Source organism: Gopherus evgoodei, chromosome 5, assembly GCF_007399415.2.
Source record: "Gopherus evgoodei ecotype Sinaloan lineage chromosome 5, rGopEvg1_v1.p, whole genome shotgun sequence".
In the NCBI taxonomy this organism is placed as follows: domain Eukaryota; kingdom Metazoa; phylum Chordata; order Testudines; family Testudinidae; genus Gopherus; species Gopherus evgoodei.
This window is the reverse complement of record NC_044326.1, coordinates 14387612-14412774: the sequence shown is the minus strand read 5'-3', so window position 1 is coordinate 14412774 and position 25163 is coordinate 14387612. Positions and strand designations below refer to the sequence as shown.

Genomic DNA, 25163 nt, shown 5'->3' with positions numbered 1-25163 from the left:
ATATGGATGTCCCTGAGCTTGCTGAAGCTCAGTCCTGAGAAGACATGCAGGGACAGTGAGTCAGAGGAGAGCAAGTCAAAGTATTGGTAGTTGTTATACAAGTTCCTCTGACTGAGGTTTATATCCAGCATCTGCCATCATTGGCACTTAGGACCAGATTTCTGCAATGTGTGCCATACAGGGCTCTTTCTCAAACCCATTCCCAAGCTGGAGCCAGTGCAGATGGTGGCAACCTGCTTGATATGCAGAGTATCTTCCCATGAGCACATTATACTTATGCTCCAGGATCTACATCTGCTATTGGTTTCTGGGCGGAGCTTAAAATGTGTTGGTTCTTACCTCTGAAATCCTAAATGGCCTAGGATATGAGATCTCAACCTGTTAAACGGAGGAAAGAGTGTGCGTGGGGATGTGTCCCCCAGCATGGAAAAAGCTGAATCACTGGCCTCAGGCTATCCTGCACAAAGTCACTCCAACACAGGCTGCCCCAGTAAAGATTAGCAGGCATACTTGAGCTGCACCACCTTGCTGTCTGTCAGTAGGGAAGAGATGGGGCTACCAGCAGAGCATTCTCTGCGATGACCCCTTTTCCTCTGTAATGCTCTCGGTCCTGGTCCAAAATAGCACAAGGTTGTTACCTACCAGGCATGCGCTGCTAAGCCCATCCATTCCAGTGGGCACTGGAGGAGGAATTGACACTGTTAGGCACGGGATTCTATTTGGGGGAATGTGCTGCGAAGGGGAGTTTTCAGTCCAATTTAGGACTGCTGATCAATTCTTAGTATGACCTGTGGACAGATGGCAGGAAGAAGTGCTGCTCCTGTGAGGAAGCGTCGTTTGTAACTCCAGGTACCATGTTTAAGTTTGATGTCAAGGGAACGCAGCTCCTTGTACAACCTGCTTTGGTTCAGAATTTCTATCAACTTGCTTAATTTGGATTTTAAATTCACCATTTTCCAAAGGTGGAGAAACTACAATGCAAGGATTTAGGTCAAAATTTTCTAAACATCCACTTATTTTGCAGGCCCTACTTGATCTCAAGGGCCTGGTTTTCAGAGGTGCTGCATATCTACAAGTTGCAAAGGGTGCTGGTGGTGCTCAGAACCTCTATAAAATGAGGCTCAAGGTGGGGTTAGGAAAATTGAGGCACTTAAAATTTGTGGGCACTGGAAAATGTAGGCCCATATGGCTTACCCAAGATTACCCAGAAAGTCAATGACAAGACACAAAAACTTTCTTGTTGACAGTTCTGTGCTCCCAATCATCTGGGATCAGCATAAGGGTATCCCAGTGACATGACAATATTCATGTAAGGAATTTAACCACGTCGTTAATATTTACAGTAACTGTTACCTGAGCAGCAAAATTATTTCAAGTGTATGATTTACAAGCACAACAGACAAGAACCAGACTACACAGAGAAACCAAATGGGAAGTATCCCAAAGCAAACCTCAGCACTAATATATTGTATAAATGCAGCAATTAAGCACTAGTTGATATTGTCTAGTTGTGAAGCACTGCACGATACGAACACGGAACGACTTGAGAAACAACATTCATCTGAGCAGAAAAAGTTATAGTAACTCACCTAAATCAGTTATCTCTGCAATAGAAGAAAGAGGAAGGTTTGGAAAAATTAATCAACAGTCAACACAGCAAATCAATTAGTTGGTAAAAGCATGCAGAAATGTACATGAAAACATACCACTCATAGCTTTGTATTTAGAGTGCCTTAGCATATTATAGGGAGTCTTTTAGTTAGACTGGCAGCAGCTTCTTTTTGTTGAAAGCTCTTAAAAGTCTCTTTATATAAAACCAACATGAAACCCACAACATCAAAGCCTCTAATATCACATTCATAGCAAAGGAGTAGTGCAGATTAACCTAAAATATGTTTAAGAATAACTACAAATTTTAATTGGGAAGCACAGCACAGCATTTCACTTTGAAGTTAGTCTTTCAGTTATTCCAAAGCAGAGGTGTCCACAACATAGCTATTGCCAGACACACAAACACTTCAGAATACAACTCTGAAGCATTTAATTATGAGCAGCAATGTGGTTCATTAAACTTGTCAAGTTTATTTGCTCAAATGAAGCTCTCTCAAGACTGAAATGTAAGAGAGACCAGCATAAGGAAGGATTTCCCAGAAAACACAATGTGAATGTGGCCTCTTTGTGCCCTTGCCCTGCAATTAACAGCTTGCAAATGGGACATCTACACTTGCAGGGAGCCCAACTGAAGTGCACTGTCACTTGCAGGATCAGGGCCCGAGCATGGAAGCTAAGAAATAATTTGAAGAATTAACACAGAGCGCAGAACTAAATACCTGAAAAATGAACTGGCTACAATTCAGAGCCAGGAGTTCCAATATGTTCATTTTTCTAGACACAGCCTCTTACATCTAAAAAGGCTGCTCCCATTTGACAGAGAATTTGGCAAAAACAGTTTACCATCTGCAAAGACCTGAAATGCTATTTTTGGGCCTGAAGTTTTTTTTTTATGGCTGTTACAAAATTCCTTAAAAATAAAAGCAGTAATCACAGAAAATATAAGGTGAACTACTGCTATTAATACACAAGCTGTAACGTACACAAATGTTACAAATACATAGACTAATTCAGACACTAACTCATTAAAAGCTCTGAAAATTATTTTTTGTATATTGGATATAAAACTATCTTAGATTGTTTGGTAAGCCATCATCAGAACAGCATAACTGAGGTTTCCTGAATAATACTTGCTGGCTTTTCCCTGCCTTGTTTTGTGCTAGGATACAAATCCTGACTGCATTGATTGCATGAGGTGAGCAGATACAAGATTTATGATGACAAAATTTCTTATAGCTCAAACTATACAAGTCCTTTAAGTAAGGTAAATTAAATTTAAAATTACTGTTTAAAGAATTTGTGACTCACTACTTAAATATGTTTCAAATGGTTCCTAATATGGGCTAGCACAGGGGTCGGCAACCCTTCAGAAGTGCTGTGTCAAGTCTTCATTTAATCACTCTAATTTAAGGTTTCACGTGTCAGTAATGCATTTTAATATTTTTAGAAGGTCTCTTCCTATACGTCTATAATATAACAATAGTTTAGTATGTAAAGTAAATAAGGTTTTTAAAATGTTTAAGAAGCTGCATTTAAAAATTAAATTAAAATGCAGAGCCCCCCAGACCGATGCCCAGGACCTGGGCAGTGAGAGTGCCACTGAAAAATCAGCTAAGTGGTGCCTTCGGCACACATGCCATAGGTTGCCTACCCCTGGGCTAGCATATTTTTAAATCAGGAGAAAAATACCCGAGCACCTAGCAGAGAAATTTCCCGAAAAATAAAAAACTCCAATTTCACCAACAGAAGAGCTGTAATGTTATCAGACCAGGCTTATTTGCTGCTCTAGCACAATACTCCATTATATGTAGAACCATATTTAGTAAGTCACCTGACAAGTAAAAACACATTTTTCTAAGTTACTGTGCATTTACTGTTCAAAGTTCAGTGCTGCAGTTACTGCTGCCAATTTCTCTGACCAGACAAATATGAACACAAGTATATGGGGTAATACACTATTTCCAACACAGGCCTTGCTTTCCACTGCATGCAAACAAAGCTATGGGCCTCTACAGTGAGATGGGCATTCTCTCACTAATGAAGGGACATGAGCACACTAAAAAAAACAAACCAGAATTCTCTCAGAATCATATCAGTATCCACTACACCACCACAAAGCAACAATTTAAACAATCATTAAAAAAAATCACTTCTTAAATTGTAAATATGCCCTTGCATATCCATAAGATGAATCATTAAAACATCTCTGGAAAGCCATTAAGTGATAGCCTCAACTACGTCTAGGGAGCTAAACATTGTCAGAAAGTTATAGACTCCCAGCACCAGATAAATACCAAACCATTCTTCAGAAGGAAGGCCCTGATTTTGCAAAGCATTTAAGCATATATGACATGTGATATGCTTTATCTTTGCTGATTAACATAGCTGTCATGTTATCTAATGGTCACTAATGCAGTAGAGCAGTAGCTGTTCAGTAGTATCTCAAAAGAGCTTTCGTGTGACATTAAATGGACTTGCGCCATTTCAGTTCAAGTTAATTTAATCTAGCTAACTGTACATTGGCTACTTCACCCATATTCTATAAAAACTGCAAACACAGAAGCTCTTTAAACAGTTTACTGCTTTATAAAGTTTATATTCCATTAAGAATCTCAGAAGGGAAATATTACAGATTTGACTTTTTTAATGAAAACAAGTAGAAAAACAAAACTAAGTTTTACTCTAGTTGTTCCATAAATAACAGTTGCTTGTGGTTTATTGAAAGGACCCTTTTCAGTTGCACCTGGCCTTCTCATTCCATACTCTACATCACTTCTCTTGGAACACCTGGAAGTTTAAAAGACTAACAAGTACCTTTCCAATGTCAAGTTTCAGTGTGGATGCTTTCTTCAAGCTTCCCAGAAACCATCTTGTGATTTCATCAGCAAGAGCACAATTGCTTCATAAATTACCTATTCAAAATTAGGACCTTTTGTACCAGTTGGTTCAGATAACTTGGGATTTTAAAGTTAATTCAAAATAGTTTCCAATTAAACTAGCTACAATGTAGAGAAACAGAAAATTAGAACAACTGTATATCAGTATATGCACCTGTAGTGCTCTTGGAAAACAAAGTGCTTTGTGCATTATTAAACATTCAAGGTAACATAACAGTCCAAGACTTACTTAGCCCCTTCCAGCCAGTGTGTATTTCTGGAGTGATACTATCCAGTTCTCGCTGAAATTCATCCCTAGCTTTAGCCACAAGTTCATGGTACTGAGCTACTATTTTAGCCTCAGATTGTGCTGCCTGAACCTACAAGATATAAAATAAATAAAAATTGGGTTAGATTTACCTTTGAAGGCAAGTATTAAATCATATATATATTAGGGCTGTCAAGCGATGAAAAAATTAAAATCGCAATTAATCGCGCTGTTAAATAATGGAATACCATTTAAATATTTTTGGACGTTTTCCTCCATTTTCAGATATATTGATTTCAGTTACAATACAGAATACACAGTGTACAATGCTCACTTTATATTTATTTTTATTATAAATATTTGCACTGAAAAATAGTATTTTTCAATTCACCTCAAACAAGTACTGTAGTGCAATCTCTTTAGCATGAAAGCTGAAATTACAAATGTAGAATTATGTACAAAAAGATAACGGCATTCAAAAATAAAATATGTAAAACTTTAGAGCCTATGAGTCCAAATCAGTCCTACTTCAGCCAATCACTCAAACAAGTCTGATTACAATTTGAAGGAGATAATGCTGCCCGCTTCTTGTTCATAATGTCACCTGAAAGGGAGAAGAGGCGTTTGCCTGGCACTGTTGTAGCTGGTGTCGCACAATATTTACGTACCAGATGCGCTAAAGATTCATGTGTCCCTTGATGCTTCAACTACCATTCCAGAGGACATGCGTCCATGTTGATGGTGTGTTCTGCTCAATAATGATTCAAAGCAATGCGGACCAATGCATGTTCATTTTCACTGTCTAAGTCAATGCCACCAGCAGAAGGTTGATTCTTTTTTGATAGTTTTGGTTCTGTAGTTTCCACACCAGAGCGTGCTCTTCTAAGACTTCTAAAACCATGTTCCACACATTGTCCCTCTCAGATTTTGGATAGCACTTCAGATGCTAAAACCTTGCTGTAACTATTTTTAGAAATCTCAAATTGGTACCTTCTTTGCTTTTTATCAAATCTGCTGTGAAAGTATTCTTAAAACAAACATGTGCTGGGTCCTCAGCTGAGACTGCTATAAACATGAAATATATCGCAGAATGTAGGTAAAACAGAACAGGAGACATACAGTTCTCCCCCAAGGAGTTCAGTGACAAATTTAATTAATGGATTTTTTTTTTTTTAATGAGCATCATCAGCATAGAAGCATGTCCTCTGGAATCGTGGCTGAAACATAAAAGGAATATGAATGTTTAGCATATCTGACACAAGTACCTGACTGTACTGGCTACAAAAGGGCTATGCGAACACCGGTTCTCACTTTCAGGTGAAAGTGTAAATAAGAAGCAGGCAGCAGTATCTCCCATAAATGTAAACAAACTTGTTTGTCTTAATGATTGGCTGAACAAGAAGTAGGACTGAGTGGACTTGCAGGCTCCAAAATTTTACAATTTTGTTTTTGAGTACAGTTAGGTAACCAAAAAAAAAAAATAAAATAAAATCTACATTTGTAAGTTACACTTTCGCAGTAAAGAGATTGCACTACAGTATTGTATGAGATGAATTGAAAAATACTATTTCTTTTATCATTTTTACAGTATAAATATTTGTAATAAAAAATATAAAGTGAACACTGTATACTTCATTTTCAGTGTTGTAATAGAACTCAATATATTTTAAAATGTAAAAAAAATCCAAAAATATTTAATACATTTCAATTGGTATTGTATTGCTTAACAGTGCGATCAATCAAGATTAATTTTTAAATCGCAATTAATTTTTTTGAGTTAACTGAGATTATTCAAAAGCTCTAATATACACACAGTACAAGCATCACACTTCTACTCATTAATGACAGAGGAGAAGTCTATTCACAACTTACAAGGCAAATTTGCCAAAAAAAATTGACCTCAATAGAGTTTTCTCCAAACCTTTCACATACAATAACTCATTACTGGAGCTATTGAGACCTCTCCCCCATCTACACAGTACATATACTGAAGTCAGACTATGCCAGCCCATGGTGTAGATAGGACTGAAAGGATATGTCTACACTGCAATAAATGACCCATGGCACAGGTCAGTTGACTCAGGGTCCGGGCTATATGAATACAGTGTAAACTTGGGCTCAGGCTGGAGCTTGAGCTCTAAGATTCCACTCTCCTGCCCAAGCATCTACACACTGCTATTTTTAGCCTCACAGCCCGAGCCAGCTGTCCCAGGCTCTGAGACTCCATGCTGCAGATTTTTTAATTGGCAATGTGAACATACCATAAGAGTATCCCAAATCCAGGCTAAGTCCCTGAACACATCCAAGGATTTAGCACTGTGATAGAACTCAGTTAAGGTCATATCTATGCTCTAAGTCAGCCAGTTCTGAGATAATCATGTTGTATTGTTTGTAGCCAAGACTGGCCTTAGAGCTGTTGTTCTAGTTTAGATCTGTATGCCGATGTTCCTATCAATACATAAAGACAAGTAGAAAAGGCACATTTCAATAAAAGCAGCTTTATAAGTCATAAGAACCCTGCAAGGCAGGTAAGTTTTATCCTCACTTTACAAACAAGAAAGCTGAGAAAGAAGTAAAATGATTTGCCTGAGGCTACAGAGAAAGTCATTGGCAGAACTGAGATGAAATTCCTTGCTCCCAGTTCTGTGTTCTAACCACTGGACCATGGTCTCTCCTTTCCTATCTTTCAAAGAAATATGAATCTCTCATGAAGATTAAAGAAAATCACAACCCTCTAAGTCACCTATTATATTACGTACATTTTTTTCCTGAAGAGAGAAAAAAAAGGCAATTCAAGATCGTGAAAAACAATAGTACCTGAATACGTCAAAGCGAGCAAAGCTAGCTCTGTGCGTCTACTTATCCATTCTTATTGATTTACAGCTAGCACCATGTTCAAAAGCTACAATTTACTCAACTGCTATCAAACTAAAGAAAGCATTCACCCACTAAAACAGATCAAGTAATTGAGCCACCTTTTCCCCCCACCAGGATCTTGTGAAAATTGTTCATTGCCACATGTCAGCACAAAAGCTCAAATTACAGCTGAATGATTCTGAACTTATACTCAGTATTTTTAAGCTATTGCAGGAGTTTCTGCACATGATGGCAATTGCCCATTATGCAAATGATGATTTATTAGAACAGACTTGGGAAACACTATACCTTTTTTACTTCATTGTCCAGGTCAACTATCATATGATGAAGATTCTCTTCTGCAGCAAGTATGTGAGATTTGGCTCCAGCAATCTGAGACTTCTTGGCATCATCAATCAAACTCTTCATTTTCTCTAATTTTTCTCTGAAAAAGACAGAAACTACTAATTAGCATATACAGAAGTTCCCTTATTATCTGCACTGGCAGGGAGATTGATCAGATGACCTAACAAACTAATTAAAGGAGAGCTTTAAACTCTAAACAGAGCTGCTACAGGGTTCAATGTTTTTAACAGATTTGAAATTATGATTGTATTTAGTGTAAAATTTTCCTTCATAAAACTTTTAGCCCAAGAGGATGGGTTGAGAGGACAGATTTATTTTGTAAGCTCATTTAGTTTTATGTTCTTAAATGGTATATGCAATTGTACATTGTTACATGCAGGGAACTGGGTTGGATGTACTCTTCCAAATCAAACGCACCCAATATCTGAAAACAGAGCCACTTCTCGCTTGTCATGGTATAATTCCCCACTCTGAACCTTAGCTTCCAAAAGATGGGGTACCAGCATGAATTCCTCTAAGCTCAATTACCAGCTTAGTACTTGTAGCGCTGCCACCAACCAGGAATTCCAGTGCCTGGTACACTCTGGTCCCCCCAAAACCTTGCCCGGGGACCCCCAAGACCCAGACGCTCTGGATCTTAACACAAGGAAAGTAAACCCTTTCCCTCACCGTTGCCTCTCCCAGGCTTCCCCTCCCTGGGTTACCCTGGAAGATCACTGTGATTCAAACTCCTTGAATCTTTAAACAGAGGAAAATCCACCTTCGCCCCTCCTCCTCTCTCTCCCTCCCAGACTCTCCCTGAGAAAGTAATCCTAACACAGAGAGAAAATTAACCTCTCTCCCCCTTCCCTTCCCTCCTTTCTCCCCACCAATTCCCTGGTGGATCCAGACCCAGTCCCCTGGGGTCTCACCAGAATAAAAAAAGCAAACAATCAGGTTCTTAAACAAGAAAAGCTTTTAATTAAAGAAGAAAAACAGTAAAAATTATCTTTGTAAATTTAAAATGGAATACGTACAGGGTCTTTCAGCTATAGACACTGGGAATACCTTCCCAGCCTAAGTATACAAGTACAAATTAAAATCCTTTCAGCAAAATACACATTTGAACTCCTCCCAGCCAAATACACATTTGCAAATACAGAAAACAAACATAAGCCTAACTCACCTTATCACCTAGTACTTACTATTTTGAATCTTTAAGAACCTGTATCAGGGAGATTGGAGAGAAACCTGGTTGCATGTCTGGTCTCTCTCAGAACCCAGAGAGAACCACCACCAAAAACTAATAGCACACACACAAACTTCCCTCCCTCAAGAGTTGAAAGTATCCTGTCCTCTGATTGGTCCTCTGGTCAGGTGACAGCCAGGCTCACTGAACTTGTTAACCCTTTACAGGTAAAAGAGACATGAAGTACTCCTGTTCTATTAACCCTTAACTATCTGTTTATGACATAGCTAATGCAAAGCTTAAGTACTAAAGAAATGCTTACATTTGTAGAAGTGAATTGGTTATATTTACAAAGTACTTTTGGCCCAAGTTTTTTGGACAGTGTGACGAAAAGGAAATGGAGACACAAATAAAAAAAGGCCCGAAAACATTTCTGTTAATGTTTGATTTTATAATTAAGTTCTCCCCTTGCATAACTGGAAACTCAAGACAACAGCACTATGTTCCTGGTCCAAAGCCCATTGAAACAAAAAGACTCCCATTGACTATGAAGCAGGTCCTAAATGAATACAAGCAACAGAGCAAAAAGTAAACTAATGGCAGCCAGTCAGATTTTTTTTTATAGATAAATTATGTTAAGTGTCCTTTAAAAAATATTGGCTCTAGTGATACCAGCTTGACTATTCCTAACATTAAGGGGAGCGGAAGTATAGCATTCAACACTCCAATCATTCTAAACTGGAAATGATTTTTTTGTTGAAAAGTTTACACACAGTCAGTGGCTATTAGGAGCCTTTGTATCACTTACTAGCTTTCTGGGGGTTTTCTGCTGGCAGGCTTTCCTGAGTTCTTCCCACATGCTTTCAGGTTTTGTTTTTTGCATCTCCCCAGAACGAGTCTTTTCAAGATAACCAAATTTTAGATATATGTCCTATTTCCACATACACCCCCCTTTAATACCATTGAAATCACTAGTCTTCAAGAGCCTGCATGAACTACTAAAAACTCATTAACGAAGACTTAGAAATAGTTATCCAAACCTTTAGGATTATGTGCTGAAAAAGGATTATGATCTAAAAAACAAGGATATTCGTCTTATTCTTAAGTTTGAAGTTTCTAATATAATTAGTGCAAAATCCTAAGGAGCCTAACTTTACATAACCAGGTTTTTAAGTTTTGGTCATTACAACTGATGATAGATACCTAATGGTATTATTGATCCCTGTACATACAGAGACCAGCTGTGAAATATCTGCAATAGGTCTGCTAATACTGTTTAAGTTTATTCAAGATTTTATCTACATAAGATATTAAAGATGAGAAAAATTATATTATGTCCACTGTCTCTTCTAATGACTAGCTGAGACCAGATTTGGGTTGTTTGGTCTCACTGCCATAGTATCTAAGCTCCAAGAATGATCTGATTCATTCATTGTTTTATTAGAAAAAGGAAAGGAAAGGATACAATGAAAATATCTAAGATTTTACTGTTTCAAATTCTCTATCATACCAATGTTCTGCAAAATACCAGATCCAGAGACACCCAAGAAGCACATGCTATGCATTCTTATATCAAGAGTATGCTTGGGATAAATTCTTTGGTGCTATGTGCTGTTTCTAGAATTTCTGCCAGATGTGACACTGGAGATATTAAATCAAGCCTATGAAATGCTCAGAACAACTTACTTGGCTTTCAGAAGGGCATCAGCAGCTTCATCCACAGCCTTCCTGCGATCTTTCAATGCTTCCTCCAAGGTCCGCCACTGAGCAGATTTTCTCTCTCCTGAAGTCTAGGAAGCACAAGCTTTCTAATTAGGCAAGTTATAGCCACAAACAAAATTATCAGCAAGAATGGAAATTCAAAATAGCCGCGCAAACGTAAAGGTTCCTAACTAATTTGCAATTAAGTTAAATCCTATAAAAACAATTACCTTTGTTACTAATACCAACAACTGAAAGTTTTAAAAATCTGATTTTGTCAGGATTTATGCTGTTTACTTTCTGCACTTTGTCCTGACTAAACAGTGAAAATAAACTAGTCCATTCCACATTGATTCTCCTGCAATAGAACAATGTAGCAGTCTTCGGGTTGGACACTACTGGGAAACTCCTGTGCTTGACTCTACAGGGTGTGGATTATTTTTCCTTCGTATTTACTGATCTTTAAAAATGCAGTACAAGTAACTGGAATATTAGTTCTTGTGTTTTAAAAATATTGTTTTTAAATTCAAGCTTTAGATTCAGTTTGTTGTACCAATTATATCAGACCAGTAAAAACCAGCAGGATCTTATTAAAGGGGACAAGGCAAAGATGCCACATTTATTATGATAACAATTTATGACTAATAACTAATATCTTAATTCTTATACACACACATTATACCTATTACCTATACACATGCACACACACACTCACATTATAATACCTAATACCTATACACACACACATACACACATTCACACCCACATTCATCAGGTGTTCTGCAGCTGCTGCATGGTTACCAGTCCTGAAGATAGCTTAAGTTCATGGCTTGATTTTGCAGCTTGGGTTCGTAGCTTGTGGCAGCTAACTGGCCAGGAAAGCTGGGCACAAGGCTGAGCTGGATCTCTGTTGGGCAGGCACCAATGTTCTTCCATGATGGCAGCAGAACGTTACCCAGAGTTTCTCATCTCACCCTTCTTTTTTATAGGCTTTTAGTTTGGATTCAAAGTCTATAGGTCTTGCTGTGTCACGCTGCCTCTGGGTTTAGACTGATCACCCATCAATTGCAGGCTTGACTTTCAGCCTTGGACCTGGCTTTGATCTTCCTTCTGTTGTTCTGTTGTCCTTTTCTTTTTAGGGTGGATGCTTCTTACTTTGTTTAGGGCTGTTGTCTAGGTCTTCAGCCATTGGTATTTGAACTTTATCTCATCAGGACAGGCTGGGGCTGGAGGTTGATTCCATCATTCATACATACCTCATTCACACATCTAAACTAAACTAATAAGATTACAGCAGGGTTTGCAAAAATGAAAGTTGGAGGAAGCTTTTACAAAATGGAGTGAGTGTTTTAAAATGGGGTTTGAATTACAATATGGAACAGAAGTTACAGTATAGGCAAGTGTAGTGAATGGTGAACAGAAGTTACATTAATAAAATGAACAATTAAAAACAATTTCATTTATCAGTTCTACAAGTTTAACCTATTTAATCATATTCCTTTCATTTTAAAACAGATGAATATATTTCTCATACAGTTCCTATCAATCCAGTAGCATTGATTGCCAAATTCCCCAATGTGAAAAGTGGTATCACCATTTCAGACTTTCCACATGGGAGACCCCTCAAACCCAGGCCTTATTAGTTATGGATATGCCCCTGTAATGCTAATTAGCCACTTGAACACCTTCTGGTCTAGAACATTGCTGAAGGCAACAGCCCTCTGCTGAAAATATGCATGTTGGCATAGTTAATGTACATTCCTTAGCCACAGACCCCTCAGTGGATGTGAAGACAGCCTGGAAACATTTTTGAGATACAACATATAATATGGCTGCTGAAGTTTTTGACTTCGTTAAGAGGAACCGGGACTGGTTTGATGAGAATGACCCCAAAATACTCAGTGCATGCTACTCATCAAGTCTACATTAATGATAAGGATTCAGCAGCTAGAAAGGTGGCTCAAACCAGACTTTGGCAAATAAAAAAATCAGTGGTCAGAAAAATAAATCCATGGAGTTATCATGGACAGCAATCACAAAGACACCCCAAAGCTGTTTTGCTGGCCTTTGTGCTGCATATGGCCCCAGATGCAGTGCGGTAATCTCTGTATGCACACTGGACAGCAATCCATTCAATTGACAAAAAAGGAAATACTTGCTTGATGAACAAACATTACAGTTTGGTGCTCAACTGCCCTTCCAACATTTCTGAGAAAACAATTCATACTATTCCACAGCGCCCTTTAAAAAAAGAGCTTTTACCAGCCCCAACCTGATACAAGACCATAATAGCAGTCAAGTAGAGGTCACAAGGAAAAGCACCCAGACCAGGTGCCATTCCAGCACAGCTCTACAAGCAGGCTGGGTACCGTATTGCAAGAGTCGGTGCTACAGGATTTCAAGTATGCCAATATTGCTTATCTTCATACGGGTGATAAGGCAAACTGTTAATCATCATGGCATTTCTCTAACTTCTGTTGCTGGAAAAAGCCTTGGATAGGTTATCCTGAACAGACTTAACACTTATCTTTTGGAAATTTCCTCCCTGAGTCTCAATGTGGATTTTGGTCTTGGCAGGGCACTACAGACATGATCTTCACAATCCATCAACTTTAGGAAAAGTGACAGGAAAAAAACCATGACCTTCATAAGGTGTTCACCAACTTTGCCAAGGCTTTTGATTCTGTAAATCATGAACGACTTCGGAAACTTTTATTAATCTTTGGATTCTCTTCAAAGTATGAACAGTGCAAAGCAAGGATACAATAGTTTGCAGTGGTCACAGACAATTTTTTCTGTCCCACATGCAACTGTGTCTGCGCTTCTCACTGCAGACTGATCTGCCATATACTTGTTCATTTATAGAGTTTGCTGAATCCTCATATGTTGACACTGATGTGAGACTCCATGACACATTCACTACCAGACACTAATAAATGAACTTCTACAGCAAGAGAAATCCACTGGAACTATTTTAGCAATAGTAATCGTTTTAACAAAGTGATCTAAAGTGGAATTATAAGGCTGTTTGATGCCCTTACCACAACATTTAGTATATTTGTTTCCTACACACTTAACATATATTATATGTTAACTCTCTGAATACCCCTACTGAACAGGTAAATAAGAACTATTCCCATTTCACAGACAGGGAAACTGAGCAACAGAAGTGCCATTACATGTTAAACCCTCCCCCCCCCAAAAAAATGTTAAAATAAATTTCACATGTGAAAAACTTCCATAAGTTTAGACAAACTACAATGACGACTAGTTGAAATCAGATGGGAGATGCTAGAGACTATCCCCAGGAGAAAAAATTAATTATCTGATATCTTCAATTGTATGATAAACATTTCTGGATGCTTTGGTAGACAAAATAAGAGCTGTATCAGAATTTTATTCAGTTTACCTCAGAATTATCCATAGCCTCCTTCAGTATCTGAGCATGAGCATTAACAGCTTGAACTGCAGCTTCCTGGGCAGTAATAGCCTGAAGGGTTACTCGAGCAGTACTGCTTAGGGCTCCTTCCAAAGCTGCTGCAAGAGCTGGAGAAATAAACAGTTAAAACACAGATAATTTCCTTCATCTACCTTACCATAATAAACAAATATTTGCATATATATGGGTAACACTCCTGTCCCCCACTACAGTTCCTCAATTGGTCCCATGATATTACTTTCCATCACCAAAAAGGATTAGTGAGAATTCCTTAAAATTATCAGTTTGTGGACTGTGATGCATCAAGGGCAAGTACAAAGGTTCTCACAAGCCTGGCACAAATTAAGCACTGAGTAAGATCCACTGTAATGGACTCTTCCCCTCTGAAGTAGTCTGCTCTCCAACACAGATCTCTTGTCTCTCTTTCCCAGTGGCCCAACACAAATCCCAGTGTGGTTCATGCTGTCCTGCACTGCTATGTCTGCTACAATAAGAATGCCATTTATTCTTACTAATGTAAGACAGGTAGAGGGACCAGACAAAAAGGGAACGGAAAGGGTATGGAAGCTGTCTTATATACACCTCTACCCTGATATAACGCAATCTGATATAACATGAATTCGGATACAATGCAGTAAAGCAGCGCTCGCGGGGGGAGGGGCTGCGCTCTCTGGTGGATCAAATCAAGTTTGATATACTGCAGTTTCACCTATAATGCGGTAAGATTTTTTGGCTTCTGAGGACAGCGTTAAATCGGGGTAGATGTGTACCTACAACACAGTAGCTGCTTCATAAGTTATCGTTTGTACACTACCATGTATACATATGGCTATATTGTATATTTACAACAGTGTGAATTCCTATCTATGACAACCAAATAATACCTTAATTTACATACATGAAATTTTCTCTTGTTCCTCTTTGTCTTGCTGTGCAAGACGGGCTGCAACCTCCTCTGGAGGCCGTTCTTTTATGGCAGGGGAGTCTCCACACATATATTCCTCACCTAGGCTCAGAGATGCAGAGGGAAAAACAAGGCTTAGTGACAAACCAAAATTAGTACCAGGGTTATTTATCATGGAAGGACCATTTCCTCTTGAGTCTAATTTGTATTGGTAGCATCACTACCATCCGTCCAGCAACCTCCTCAAACCTTGTATTTCCAGAGTTGCAAAGTTTAGCCTGAGCTCTCCTTGCAGTCAAAGACAACTGCACAGACACACATAATCAGACTTATCCCTACATTTCTGCCAGTTGTATAAGGATAAACTGAACAACAAACTGAGATGGAAAGCAATGCTAAGACACAACTGGGAAACTAAACATGGACTGTCATATGGTAAATAGCCATTGCTTTCCATTTCCATTGCTCTGTTAGCATGGCTGGGAACTTCAGCCAAAGCAGTGAAAGGTTAGGAGGGAGGCTACAGAAAGATGGGATGACACTATTTCAATCAGAGTTCAACTGCCCCACTGTTTAGGGCCGTTCACGCTGCACTATTTCTCCCTGCCCCCGAAACACACAGTAAGTGGACAACTGAAAAGTTTTCATACAGGAAGTCTGGAAGAGTGGAGATGACTCCCAGCCCTATAATGTAACCACAAGACCAAGTTGCCTCTTAATGCTCACAGTAACTCTGAAGTGTTTGTTTACCGTTTGTTGGCATATTGATGCTGAGACCTGTTAAATATAATACTATATAAATCTTAGAAGGAAATGCTATTATTGCAAAGAAGCAATATTCTTCTAATTGGTTTGCTACAGTGTGTTTCAAAGTTTTGTGATTGATACTTCTTAGCTAAGGCCCTCGATACACAGCTTTCCTGAACTCTGGCAAAGAAATCACCAGATCGGAGGTTGAGTGGGACATAAAGAGTTCTGATTTTCTGCAAAGCACTAATCAAGCAGAAATCTTTTCACATTATCTAAGGACTCATTAGGCCCAATCCTGCAGTCCTTTAGCACGCAGAACATTCACTCAAGTTGGTGAGAGGTTTGCATGCAGAAGGCATGAAGGACTGAGTCGTTAGATTTGATTAATAAGTCATTTAAGGACCTGATGCAGCAGGTTTCTGTTTCCCCTCATGGTGTCCTTGTATGTGATCTTTTTCACTTTTGTCATCCTGCATGCCTGGAGCTGGAATTGACAAAGCTTCACCTGTTGCAGAAATTATCTGAGCTACTTCTGAGCTTGCTGTAAAATAAAAACAACATATACAGTACTATTTGAATAATTTCTTTAGTATAGATACCTGAATGTTTATGTTGGGAAGAAAGAACATTCCACATGCAGAACGTGAATAAGCCACCTTCTCCCACAAAGCAAAGATAATAAGTGGCCAACAACCAGACACTGCTTCCCACCCAGAATTTAATTGAAGGTAGGGATGAAGGACAGGACACTCCCAACTTCTACAGACTGTGACCTGGCAGTTTACCCACATTAAGCCCTTTGCAGTTACCAGAAACTTAGAAGACCTAGGAGACAAGTATACAAGATATTCTTATTGAGTCCTGTGTACAAGCCTCAGAATCCAGTTAATTCATGTCTTCAGCTGCATAAAAAAAATCTAGTCACTGGCATTTACATTAGCCTGCTGAAAAGTAAGCAGAATTCTATTCCAGTGGTAGGGTGCTCGTAATTGCAAAGACCACTCTTATGTCCTAGAGCAAATGTCTTGCCAATGATTACATAACAAATAGTTTTATAATGTAATAAAACAAATAACGATTTTGTTCCTCTCCCCACACTAAATAGCATCTTCATTTTTACACCATTCTGGAAAGTTACCTTCTTTTTCTTCCACTGAAGTTGAAGGAGCTTCTGTCTTACTCTTCTGCAATTTGGTACTGGGCTGTTCGGATTCTTTCATTACCTCTTCTATAGGGGAGATTTTTAGTGGACCAGGTTGTATCTTGAAAATCAAATTATATACATTTTTAAATCAATCACCACATACTATCAGTCATACAATGAATATTCAAAGAGTCACAGTTCTATTGATTACAAAGATTTCAGCACAGGATCTCTATTTTTATATACTGTACAACACCATGCACATTGTTATCACTTCAAAAAAATAATTCCACCCACCAGGCAGTAGCGGATCAGATTATCTGAATAACCCCAAAGTGCTATGTAAAATGGCATTTGCATTAGCAATTTTCAAGATCAGAGACTTGACCATACAAGACCCTTTGCTATCAGTTTCATATTTTACATGGTAAATTTGGAACTTCACACCCAATTTTTAATTGAAAGCAGCCTTCATAATTTTCAGTTCTTTCAAAATGAATTCATTAGTTGTAATTTAAATATGAACAAAGTTTGATACATGTAAGAATTTGAACAGACTGTCTTTATCAAGTACCACCCCATAACATTCAAGGTACCACAAAGAGCTCCACAAAGCAATCAACTGTATTGATACAGATGGTGTACAGACTCTAGATACACTATTCACACACAAACGGTCCACATGCAGCTTTGGAGACTAGGTTTCCACTACTTCCCAACAGAGACAACTACATAGTCTATAAGACCTCACTGACAGTTTCCTTCTGATATTCATTACCCACTACTGATACATCTTCATACCATATTAAACAAGTCCTCTCCCCAATTGGCACTTATAGTCTTTATATGCTGGTAGACTCTGTCCTCTCTTAGCTGTCACTTGGCCAAGCTATAAATAGTTCTTTTAAATTTTTCTTCTGGGTTAATCCAGACTATGACCGCTTGGAAACAGAGTCAAGGATCCTCACTTGAAGGAATTTTCAATTTACTTTTATCATCCTGATTCAGAGCAAACCATCTCCAGGGGATCACATCTCTTTTGGCAGAAGAGGGGTGACAAACAAGACACACTGATTTCTGGCCAGCATCATTCACTGATGTTCTGGATGAATTTAGGGAACTTTTGGCTATTACTGCCAAACCTGACACCTCTCCTTGTTGCATAACAAAATCTAGAAAGGAGACACTGGGTCGGTACTGGTAGACACTGTCAATCTCTCTTAGTGAGGGCAGGCATCAACAAAGTTTACATTAAGCCCTTGCTCAAGAAACCAGTGTTTGACATTAAGATCTCACTAATTATCAACCACTCCCTTTTCTGGGTAGGCTATAAAAGTGGTGGTGCTGGTGAAAAAACTATGGAAACTCTTGGAATCTCAGATTTCCTAGATCCTAGGCAACCCACTTTCAGACCAGGATATAGTGGGGAAACAATACACTTGGTTCATTGGTAGATGATGACCAAGTGACAATGGATAACAGATGTAAAAGTCAAGCAGTCATGATTATTCTATCAGGTGCTTTTGATACCACTGACCACAACATGAATTGACATGGCTACAGACTGACAGGAATAGATGAATCAAGTTTGAATGGCTCCGATTTCTCTCTAGCAGGACTCAGAAGTTAATATGCACTGAATGTGTATCTAGCTCAAAGATTCACCTCAGGTAGGTGGCTGCAATATTCTATTCTTTCATTCCCAAGCCTGTCCAGTGTGCAAGACAGATCATTAGGGAAAATAAGGCAATTTAGGCTACAATGCCTGTATTAGGCAGATGACAGCCAGTTTTGTTGTCTCCATTTAATCAAAGGTGGACAAAGCAGTTAACAGGTTTACTCAGTGTCTGGTTGGGATAGAGGGCTTGAATAAGGACAAACGGGCTGAGATTCAACTCAGATAAGAAACAACATTAGCTATGATGAGGAACCAACTAAAATAACTGGGGTAAGTTATATTGTCCGGTTCCATTCAGAGAATATGCTAGTCCCCCCTTTTGTCCCCCCCCACCCCAAACTCAGGTTTGCAACCCTGGGGTCTTTCTGGATCCTCACCTGCTTCTGAAAGCTCAGATAGCAGCAGTGGCCAGGAACGCTTTTCATCATCTATGCCTGGCCAGGAGGCCTTTTCTTTCTGATGAAGTAAACGTGAAATTTCTAAAGTTAATTTCTTTGAAGTCAATAGGAGCTAAGGGCACTCAGCACCGTCCCACGTCAGGATCGCAGAAAAGGTCTCTCCTGCTTTCTGCAACTTGATGTCAATGGCCTTTTTCACTATGATCTTTATTGCAATACAACATCCAACATGGTGTTCTCTATCACTCTTACCTTCGAAGATTTTAAAGTGTATCTGTTTCCCCAAGATGCATGACCTTAAAGTGATTCAGCCTGGACAAATGTATTTCCTGCTCATATTTCTTAACCTCATTACATCCATATTCAGTACTATTCCTTCTAGCGTAATACAAAATGCAAATTTCATCAGTGTGCCATTTTCCCCCTTTTCCAGGTCATTAATGACCAGACATAATACCTATCCATTTTAGACCTCTCAGCTCAAATAAGTAAAAATGGCAAGATTTTACAATCCATGAATCACAATCCATTTGATACTGTGAAACCATATTAAAACCAAAAGGAAGCAGTGGACAAGCAAGCTGCAGGACAAAGAACACAGCAGGTAAAATCAGTCAAAACGTAATTGGTAAGTCAGCAGCACACAATGTCTGAAATTTGAAAGGATTTTTATTGCGAATATATTAAATCTCTCTTAAAAAGAAACAGAAATACGTACTGACTTTCTAATTACAGTCATGCTGAATTCACAGTTCTGGCCTCTTGTATATATTGAATCAAAAGTATTTAGAATTTGAGAAACAGAGCAAAAGTTTCCTTTATAAAAAAATTTAAGTGAAAACTTACCGGTTTCTTTGGCATTGGCACATTATAAGGAGCAGGACCAAGTACCATTTCAAAGAGTTTATCAGAATATGGGAGGGTCTTCTCTACATTCTCTCGGAAACGTGGATCATAATTAGCATACAGAACCGTTCCACCAACTCCTCCGCCAACAAACAAGACACTTGCCCCAATAATTTTGCCTGCAGAAACACTAGAGAAAAGAAATAAAGCTGAGAAAGCTTTTATGTATGTCAAACCAGTAGGACAGAAAACTAACAGTCTCAGAGAGGAACACCAAACTGTTATAGATCTGAAAGCCACCCCTTTTAAAATGAAGGCCCATAAGTATTCATCACAACTTTTCTAATATATCCAGGCAAACCTAAACATACATACCAACTAGCTGAATAACTTCACCTTAACTTTTCTAATTACTGCAGCGTTCTAAGCCACACAAAGCCTGCCATATTGATATTAAGCACAAAGGATGGAAAAGTGTTTTGTGAGCAACTAATGAAGACCACCACAATCATTAATTTGGTTTATCATGCCATCGGGCACCCAGAGACTTTTGGGGCAGCACCTTTCCATTGAGTCTAACTCCACCGACAGCTAATATACTTTAAGGGCCAGCTTTTCAAGAAAGCTCTGTACCTGCAAATGGGGCCAATTTTCTGAAGAGTACAGTCTGTTTTAAATCTTATCTGCATGACTCCTCCTTCAGCACTACCAAGTCCCTCAGTACCACACAGGGGCACTGGTTCCAGACTAACACAGAGGCAAGAATGCCACCAACTAACATTGTCTGCAATAACCCACCTTCTCTATAGTGGTTTCCCATCCAAGTGATGACCATTTGGCAGCTTGAAATCTGATGCAATCGCAAAAACTATTGCTACAAACCATAAACATATACTTGCAACAAATATGTAATTCCAAATCCCACTTAAGTGAAAATGACAACCAAACTCACTCCTGATGAGTCACACAGGTTAAAGTACCAATACCAGCTGTGAAACACAATACATACCCAGATTGCCCTGATGTAGCATATCCACGGCACGGTCGTAACAGACTGAGTGAATATTTACCACATAGGCAATTCTAAGAAGAAAACACAAGAATAAAGTGATGCATATAATTTAGAATATTTTTTAAATTTTCTGCATTTCAACTAATTCCATTTATTCACAAAAGAGTCAATCACTACCTCTTCCATATAGTCTGATAAATAAGTATATGAGGAACAGCTGATATCAAAACAATGATATGAGATTCTGTTTCTCCCTAATTAATTATTGGGCAATTTCCCCAAACAATAGATTCTACCCAGAAACTCTTAAAACAAAAATGTCATTTTGGAGCATCTTCCCTGCATTACTAACATCATTTTACATTATTAAAACCAAAGCAATTTTGAACAAAAAAAAAATCTAAATTTACTTTCCCATTTATGCTGCCTGTTTACGTTTTGCACTCAATTCAGCTTAGACTGTACAACTGACAGGGAATATTTCTTGTTTTCTTTTTCCTGTCTGAACAGAAACTTGTTCAGATTTCAAAAAGACTATTGTGAATATCATGAATTAGCTATGCTAAAATGTCGAGCATCCATTTCTGTTGAATATTAAGATTGACAGAAAAGATTGGCTAACCCACTCCAATCCAGTAGCAGGGGAAGTCTCTCCTTAGTAATGATTCTAGCAAAAGACAGGGGTCCGAATTTCTGAAGGACTAGTACAGGACTCCTGGGAAACAAATACACAAACCACAAAGAGAACTTTCCCTACAGTTAAGCATTTTAGGCAGCAGATAAGTTTTGTAATTGAAAGGTGCTTGTTGAAAAGACATAAAGGAAGATAAATTGCTATTTTGGACATTATGCTTTTGATTTAGTTGGGATTGGTCCTGCTTTGAGCAGGGGTTGGACCAGATGACCTCCCGAGGTCCCTTCCAATCCTGATATTCTATGATTCTATGCTAAATAAAGGGTAAAATAAATCCTATAGCCCTGTTTCCATATTTATTCAAACAGCATACAGAGTTAAAGCAGTAACACAATACATTGAATTCTTATTTCTAATTCTTTCCAGAACTGTAGCCAAAAACTTTTAACTGCCAACAGAAACAGGAGTGCTCAGTGACAGGAAATGCGTGTTTTTCACTCTTGCAAAGCTGGTTTACAAAAACCAGCCAGTTGTGGGCAGCAGTAAGGTTTTTTCGGGTTCATGACAGAACAATGAGGAAGCAAAATTTATAAATACAGCAATCAGATAAAACCTATTAGAGTCAATCCTTGCAAACGCAAACTAAGATTTTTTTTTGTTATTTCTTTTAAATGAAAATCTTTTAATGTATAACTTATATTGCTTTGTACAAAAATGTCACATCTGCTTCTGATTCATATTTAGTGGCTCTTTACCACACCCTTTACTCAGTATGAATAAATGTGTTTATTCACATAAAATTTGTACTCTGCTATTTGCATTCCTTAATCTTAGGAACGTGGTTCTTGTCACAACACTAGTACTGCAGAGGATTAACTGGGATAGCTTTTTACTCCTTCTGAAAAAATAGCTTTTATTATGAGTCACTATTATGAATCTACCATTCATTTTCCATTTAAACCCTATTTTCAATCCTCTTCTAGGTTTCCCAACAAAAATTTCTTTCAGCCTGAAGCATCTCACGCTTAATTTCAAATCAGAGCAGAATTTGTTGAGAACAAAATTGGTGTTAATTAGACATACTATTCTTAAATTATTGGACTTTGGAAAATTAATATCTTTCCAGAGTTCCAAATTCTTTTGTCCATTCATAACTTAATGGCAAGTGCACAAATTTCATACTAGTTTTATGCAGTAAGCCTTACTGATATCTTTTATACATAAGTTCAAGTTCTTTAATGCTGGAAACTCAGTCAGATAACCCAACAGGGATTATAAAATCTATCCGATGCTCATTAGGAATTAAAACCCCTCTAAACACGATGCTGACAGAGTTTAACTGCTGAGAGTGCCACTGGCTATGCTGGAGAAGCTTTAAACCCCTAGAGTGCAGAAACATGGGTCCCAGAGCAGTTACTGGCTCAGTGGTCTATGAATCTTAACTTCTGTTCCCCTCTCTAGCACTACTGATTTAATACAAAGTAACACAAGAACTGCAGCAGACATGTTTGAGTTGTACAAGCATGAAAAGAATTCTCTTACCACTGCTACTTGAAAAAGTAAAAGAAAGGTAATGATTTCTTAAAAGTAGAAATATACTGCCTTTAATATTAGTAGGCTATTACAATAAAGACAGAAGTCTGTAGAATAGACATTTACAGTTAATTTCCCAGACCAACTTTAGTTTTGTCCCCACATTCTCACCCACGTGACTTACAAGCCACAGACCCCATCACTTCCTGTGCTTTCTTTTTCTGAATGAGCTGAAACCCCATGAAACTCCCCCAACTACAGGCCAGAGACCTGGCACTCTTCCAATCCACCTGTCCAATACCAGTGGTTTGATTTTTAATATTTATAATGCTAGAAGTCTGCATGGCACCTTACTGAAACAAAATTTCAATGCAGACCTCAAGAGCTCATAATCTAAATCAAACACACCAAATGAAGATAAATGACAAAGAAAGGGAGGGATAAGCATTAAGATAACATGAGCTCTGTTATATTACATTGCAAACGAAGCTGCTAAATTCTCTTTTTGGAGTTTTACCCCAGTCTCACTACAGGGAAGGAATAGCACAGGAGTGGAGGTCATCAGTGGGCACTCAGGCTACAGAAGTGGGATGATAAGGGATTTGAAGGAGGAGACTGAGGATGGTACATTCAGAGGGAGTTTTTGCCAGGTGAAACAAGGCACAACGCAGAGAGCAGAAGGAGGAAAAAAAAAGAAAAAAAAAAAGGAGCAGTTAGGTATGAGCAGTTGGTACAGCACAGTGGAGCCAAAGATTCCAACTTTCACAATGTGCTTGTGTGATATGACTGCAAAACCATTGTTCCCACTTCCCCTTTCAATATGGATCAAATACTCCATCCTCTAGAGGGGCCAGACACTAGTGACAAGATTTGTCAGTATATACACACCTGTTCCTATATTTACATAGCAAACAGTTTTTAGGAATCATGTGAGAGGGAAGGACTTGTTTCTCTTTTTGTGCACCAATGGAAGCACTAGCTCAGACCAGTCATCAGCGCTCAGAGCAGTTCTAGATGACAGAGTGGTAAAAATGCTGGCAGCCACTGTCTGCTACCACTTCCACAGTAGCAAAATAGAGGGAGAATTTGACAAAATCTCAGTGAAGACAAGGCCTCAGTAATCACCTTTTAAAATACAGCAGTGTACAGAGGGTTGCTAGCAGTTTGGCACACCTGTGGACCTTAAGGAGTTTTGTAAGCAGAGATTGGCCTGTGTGTGGTTTTACATTTCCTATACCTTTTTCTTCTACAGATAAGAATTGGAGGATTACCTAAAGGTGCTAATACTCTCTTGTCCATTTCAATTATTATATCTACATTTATTACAAGCCTAATTTAGCAATTCATAAGATCACTAGCTAATGCATCATCCCGATAGTTTTTTTGTGTAATTACTGGAAATATAAGTAGTTAGGCCCATGTTCCTTGTAAGTATTGATAGTGGAAAGTGTATCAGAGGATTTAATTACTTCATGTTTGCTGCTATTTCCTGCATAAAGAATAAGCAATTACTTCTGAGTTTAGAAGTCAAGATAGCAGAAATGCCTTTTGATGAAGAGTCAAGCTGACAGCCCAGATCCCTAGTGGCAAGGACATTGCAGAAGCATTCTACTTTCTCCTCCTACTGAACTGCCATCTGTGTGCTACTTATACCACCTGACATTTTAAATTTCCACTTATCCCTTTCTTGATTTTTAATCTTGGCATTCTACCCTCTAAAAGAGCCATTTTGCAATAGAAGTACTATTTGCCATACATTTCATAAAGAGAAGCTGAGTTAATTTTGAGCTTGAGAAAAGTGCCAGAAAATCAGCTTGATAGGTAACAACAGTGCTCAGGTCTCAGTAGACTACCAACAATAAGGAAGTGTCTGCATGAGGCTAGTACTCCATTTTAATTCCTTTTGCATGTGCATCTATAAAACAAGGATGTGCTCCTAGAATGTAAAATAGATGCATTTAATAAATAGGAATGAACAA

General features: G+C 38.4%; 1 protein-coding gene across 2 annotated transcripts in view; it reads right to left on the bottom strand.

Moving 5' to 3' along the window:
• The window catches only part of IMMT (inner membrane mitochondrial protein), a 33527-nt gene that overhangs the window by 5309 nt on the left and 3055 nt on the right, over positions 1 to 25163 (bottom strand). Inside the window, exons 2-11 of one of the 2 annotated variants that reach the window (XM_030563453.1) lie at positions 21015 to 21088; positions 20006 to 20195; positions 17078 to 17201; positions 16343 to 16480; positions 15184 to 15291; positions 14256 to 14392; positions 10832 to 10935; positions 7921 to 8056; positions 4738 to 4867; positions 1590 to 1604 (exon numbers count right to left, since the gene is read on the bottom strand). In XM_030563453.1, the coding sequence (XP_030419313.1) occupies positions 1590 to 1604; positions 4738 to 4867; positions 7921 to 8056; positions 10832 to 10935; positions 14256 to 14392; positions 15184 to 15291; positions 16343 to 16480; positions 17078 to 17201; positions 20006 to 20195; positions 21015 to 21088 (1156 nt within the window). The remainder of the gene's footprint in view (positions 1 to 1589; positions 1605 to 4737; positions 4868 to 7920; positions 8057 to 10831; positions 10936 to 14255; positions 14393 to 15183; positions 15292 to 16342; positions 16481 to 17077; positions 17202 to 20005; positions 20196 to 21014; positions 21089 to 25163) is intronic. The other variant, XM_030563454.1, reaches the window with a different exon arrangement.